At 39.6% G+C, this 5,085-nt stretch overlaps 1 protein-coding gene across 1 annotated transcript; it reads left to right on the top strand.

Annotated features, from left to right (window-relative positions):
* Positions 1 to 375: 375 nt before the first annotated feature.
* Positions 376 to 2,194, top strand: MED31 (mediator complex subunit 31). Its single transcript, XM_010023842.1, has 3 exons — positions 376 to 526; positions 1,170 to 1,266; positions 1,979 to 2,194. Exons 1-3 carry the CDS (start codon positions 376 to 378, stop codon positions 2,169 to 2,171), a joined length of 441 nt encoding a protein of 146 aa, XP_010022144.1. The 3' UTR covers positions 2,172 to 2,194.
* Positions 2,195 to 5,085: the final 2,891 nt, after the last annotated feature.

Genomic DNA, 5,085 nt, shown 5'->3' with positions numbered 1-5,085 from the left:
GAGAGGCCGCGGGAGGGCATCAGAGGGCGCAGTCGTGGCCGTGAGCGTGCGGCCTTCCCGGAACTCGGACACAGCTCTCGCGGGTGACACCCCGACCCTGTTCTTAATGTTTGTCCATGATTCAGGATTCAGCTGCAAATCTGGGAGCACGAGGCCGCCAGGCTTCTTGCTCGTCCCTTTTCCTTCACTCTAAGCCAGGTGTCGGTGGCCATTCCTCCATTCTTTGCACTTACTTGACTGTAAGAACAAACCCCAGCATGTTTATTAGCACGGGCCAAACGCCAATTGATGTAATGAAGGCTTTGCTAAATTAATCCGTGTTATTATGGGGAGTTACTGCTGTGTCTCCTGTTTAAACACGTTTTCTGTATTTGAATGGCTCAAATCGAGAATATATCTTCCAAATCTATGGCGTGGGTCGAATTCTTACTGCTTTTCTCACTGACAGATGATACAGGAAATCGACTTCGGTTCCAGCTGGAGTTAGAGTTTGTTCAGTGTCTGGCAAATCCAAATTACCTCAACTGTGAGTACCTAACAGTAACTAGTGAGATCCTGAGGAATGAGTATAGTTTAATGTTGTTTATTATTACTGGGAGTGTTAAACAGGAGGGAGGGGGCTAAACAAAGAAAAGGGAGTGAGTCTTTTCATAGCATAAAGGTGGTCCGTAAATAATTTGTCTATATTTCTAACAGGTGAGTTTTTAAAAATGTAAAATGTTTCATTGATTGAAATAAAAAATAATGCATCTATCTGGTGGATAAAAAAAAAAGTTCAGGTCTGTAGTTAAAAAGTAAGGTCAAGTTAGGAGTATTCCTTTATCTGAAAGCAGAATTTCACTGTTATGTTAATAATAGTTTCAGGCACTATACATAATGCCCTTCCAGTTTTTATGCTACAGTCAAAATTTCCTGTTTGAAAAAGCCGTTCTCTTCCTTAGTGTTCTATAAAAGATACATACTGTAAGGGACATGAGACTAATTTATTGTATGTTGACATAAAAATGTCTTTTTCCTTTTTTTTTCTTTTAATTTTTAATTGCCAAAATTTGGTTGTAATCATGAAGTTTTGACTAAAGTGCCTCTATAGTTTTGTGAATTCCTCAACTTTGACAGATTTTTTTCATGCATCTGTAACTGACAATTCCTTATTTGCCATTTTATTTCAGTTCTTGCACAAAGAGGCTACTTCAAAGACAAAGCTTTTGTAAATTATCTTAAATATTTACTTTACTGGAAAGAACCTGAATATGCAAGATACCTGAAGTAAGTGTTAAAATCACTGGTTTCTGCATTTTAATGATTTTGTTTACCTTCTGCTATGTTCTGTACAGCAGCATCAGTAGTTGATTTCCACCTGTAACCGTACCTTTGTCCTCCCCGCTGTTTATATGCATCATGAATTTACCCGTTTTCCAACAGCACAGATGTAGCAATAGACAAGAATAGAAAATGTGTCTTTCACGGGTCGTGCATGGAATCTGCCCTTTGCAGCCTTCATCTGCACTTCAGCATTTGTTGAACATAAAACTATTGACCATTATGGTGCAGAACTACTTCAGTTAGGCCCAGTAAGGACATTTCAAGAGTAATTCTGCATTGGTGATGCTTACATGAAACAAAGGATGTCTTCGCATTTTTGCGAGTATGCAGACTCCTTCCTGTTATGTTCTTTGAGTTCTGGAAATGGATATTGTAGTTGTGTATTTGCTTTCGTGAAATCTAGCCATTAGAAAAGTTACTCTAAGCAAGCATGTATAAACATTCATAAGCTGTTAGCGGACTTCTTGTTTCCTAGCCTAATACTGAAGTTACTGAGTTACAAGGTGTGGAATATGTAGTGTCTTCGGTGATTTGATACTTGAGTAAAACACATACATGATAGAACTAAAATAAAGAACTGCAGAATTCCTGGAGACTCCAGTTTTAATGCATCTTGCAAAAACCTGTATTTTAAGTACCTCTATTTTTAATGCAGGTATCCGCAGTGTTTGCATATGTTAGAGCTGCTCCAGTATGAACATTTCCGCAAAGAGCTGGTGAATGCTCAGTGTGCCAAATTCATTGATGAGCAGCAGATTCTTCACTGGCAACACTATTCCAGGAAGAGAATGCGCCTCCAGCAAGCACTTGCAGAGCAGCAGCAACAAAACAACACCTCTGTAAAATGAGACCATGTGGGAGCGTGGCGATGAGGTTACCTCCAGTCGAGTGCTTAGGAGAGGAAGGAACCCTTGTGTGGGCTTGGCTCTCGGGGGGTGTACGTTTCATTGGTTTATTTATTAAGTGACTTTTTTCTTTCATCTTGTTTAAAAATGCAAGACTGATAAAAACATCCTCTGCAGTTTATTTTGTAGCATGGACAATTTTGTAAAACCATTACTGTAACTGATTCCTCTTTGATTTTGAAAAACACCAAATCTGACACTACTGACACTTAAATAACAAAGTGTAGTTCACAAGTCTGTTCTTAGGAATTTTCCCTGGAGAATAATGATGTATTTTAAATGTGGCTAAGAACTCCCCCATGTATTACTTTTTTGTAACTGCAGGATGAGCAAAGTTAAAGTAATGGTGTTCTTCAAAATCGTGGATTTTTGCCTTGAAACCAGGCTGAGCTATTGCATGTTATTTTGGTTTACCTGGTAATCCTTGTTGCTGGGGGTCATACAGAGTTTTCCTTACAGCATGTTTTACAGATAGAAAACAAAGTGTGACAAGAGGACTGCAGGACAGGAACAGAGAAAAGTAATAATAAACTTTGCAGACACTCAGCAGAAAGAACTAGGCTGTAGCTGTATCTATTCCATTAGAGTCAGCTTACTTTAATCTTGGCTTTCTGCCAGTGAAGTAGTGGCTGCTCCTGAACTTCTCTACAGGATGTGTAGTAAAAACAACTTATGTTAGAAAAAAGGTGTAAATGCTTGCAGTATTGGAGAAGCATTTGCCATTTATTCCTGTATAGTTTTTATTGTAAGAACACAGATATTAGCAGTTTCCAGGGATTTAAATTTCATATTTTAGGTTGTATTCATGCAGCATTCATGTTATATTTGATAGCCTTGTAGGAGAAGGTACTGCAACTGTTAGTATGTGATCAGTGACACCAAGACTTGTTGGCCTTCAGTTTATCATACTTAGACTGAACAAATAAACCAGTAAACATTTTGGCATTCAGTACCTTCAGTAGCTATGTGAATTCAGATTTAGGAAGAAAGAATAAGGAGTTTTTTCTGTTTTGCCTAGCCCTTATTCACTGTTAAAGGTATAACAGCAGTCAAGCCTTTCTCTTCAGTAACTGTAGGCTGTGCTCTCCATTTATAACATGAGGACAGCTCCTTTGAAAAGAGACTTTTCAAACTCAAGTTTATTTTAACATGAAAAGAAAGGTACAGGGGTTTTGCTGCAAGATTTCAGTGGAAGGTTGAGACCTAGAACTTAATGACATTTATCTTGACTAGTCAGAAGTAATTAACCATAAAAGTTCTAAAAAAGGTTAATGATTCCTTGACACTGGAAACAACTTGAGATTAATGTCTTCAGAAATGATTGACCACTGGAGGACTTAGTCTTCAGTAAACAACATACGCACAAGCTCTGCTTTAAAACATTCTTCTTCAACCAGCTTCTGAGGCTGAAAGAAAAGTTAAGATGCTTTAGGGGGAATTCAAAAACCTGTTCTAGGCTACAGCTATTTGTACATACTAACATTAGCCATACTCCGGCAATTGTTTTTCTGGGGAGGGTGAGGTAGAACAAGCAAGGTAGGAATAACTGGAAAATGCCTGAGGGTTTTGCAGCCTTGGAAAAGGCATTTCTGAGAAAGTAACTGCTAATTTAAATAGGATGCACAAGTTAAAACTTGAGCTGCACTCCGTTTGAATCAAAAGTATACTGCACGTAGCTTCACTCCTGTAATTCAGCATTTGGATTTGTTTAAATTTGAGGAGCTGCAAGTCAGGAAACTAACAGTATATTGCTAAGAATTTTCTCTACCTCTCAACCACTGCATGTTAAATTTACATATTGCCTTTTTGTTTATTATAGACAATGTTATGCAGAAAGCACAGTGGCTTTCTCTTGAGGAACTATGTGAGCCAGGAAATGTGCATGGGTGGGAGCAGAATTGTTCCTAATTGTCTGCTCTTTCTAAAAAAGAGAGGGTATCAGAAAACACACGTGACTAATTCATTTAAAGTCGTAAGTTCCTGCTGGGTTCCCGTTTGAATGCCTGTAGATCCAGAACATAAAATGTATCACTTACTGTTCCATATTTAAGTAGTGTAGGCACTCCTGTTAATTTCAGATTCTTCCTGAACTCATTGTTGGGATCCTTCCAGCTGTTCAGGAAGAAAGGGTTAAGCACAGCTTGTAGAGGTACAGTTTGAAGTTGGCATGTTAAAATTCCTTCAAAAGGATGATTCATAACCACCCCACCCCACTTCTCGGAGCAAACATGCAGATAATTCACGTTAGGGATGTGAACTCAAAACCAGTGCTTCATTCCTTGCAGAAAAGGGCAGTTCAGTCACTTGTTCCAACAGGTTAGTTAACCTCTAGCCCAGAAACAGCAAAATTCTACTGGCTGTTGGTAGTAAAACAGTTACTTACTAGGCTCTGTCTCCTACTAGGCAGTAGATGAATACAGACTCGTCAGGCATGTTATGAAGTTCCTTCCTCACAACCGGTTCAGCTGGAAAGTAATTTTGGGAACTCTTGATACTTTTACCGTGCTACAGAATGACACAGATCTGTCCTTAATTTTAAGAACTCTATTGATACTTTTACCATGCTACAGAATGACACAGATCTGTTCTGACCAGCAAGGTTGCTAACTAACATTGCCTGTTTCAGGTGGAGATCTGTGTTTTGTTTCCTCTGGTTATCCACCAGCTGTGCAGAATTCAGTTCAGCCTTGACGGGACTTGTCTTTACAGCATTACCTCACGTGCCATTCAGTGCAACGCGGCCAGCAAAGGCACGGACAGGTCGCTGGTGAGGCCGCTGCTTTAGCTACCCTCGGTCACGGCCCACACCGCGGTGGGACTCACGGCCTCGGCAACTGCACCAAGGGCTTCAAACCGA

This window comes from Nestor notabilis, unplaced genomic scaffold (genome assembly GCF_000696875.1).
Source record: "Nestor notabilis isolate BGI_N333 unplaced genomic scaffold, ASM69687v1 Scaffold36251, whole genome shotgun sequence".
Taxonomy (NCBI): Eukaryota; Metazoa; Chordata; class Aves; order Psittaciformes; family Psittacidae; genus Nestor; species Nestor notabilis.
This window is presented reverse-complemented; position numbering and strand designations above follow the sequence as displayed.

Bases quoted from the DNA above. Each gene is read 5' to 3' on its own strand.
- MED31 (XM_010023842.1), top strand. From the start codon at position 376: ATGGCTCAAATCGAGAATATATCTTCCAAATCTATGGCGTGGGTCGAA. The intron at 527-1,169 runs GTGAGTACCTAA...ATTTTATTTCAG, and splicing joins AAATCCAAATTACCTCAACT to TTCTTGCACAAAGAGGCTAC. The intron at 1,267-1,978 runs GTAAGTGTTAAA...TTTTTAATGCAG, and splicing joins GAATATGCAAGATACCTGAA to GTATCCGCAGTGTTTGCATA.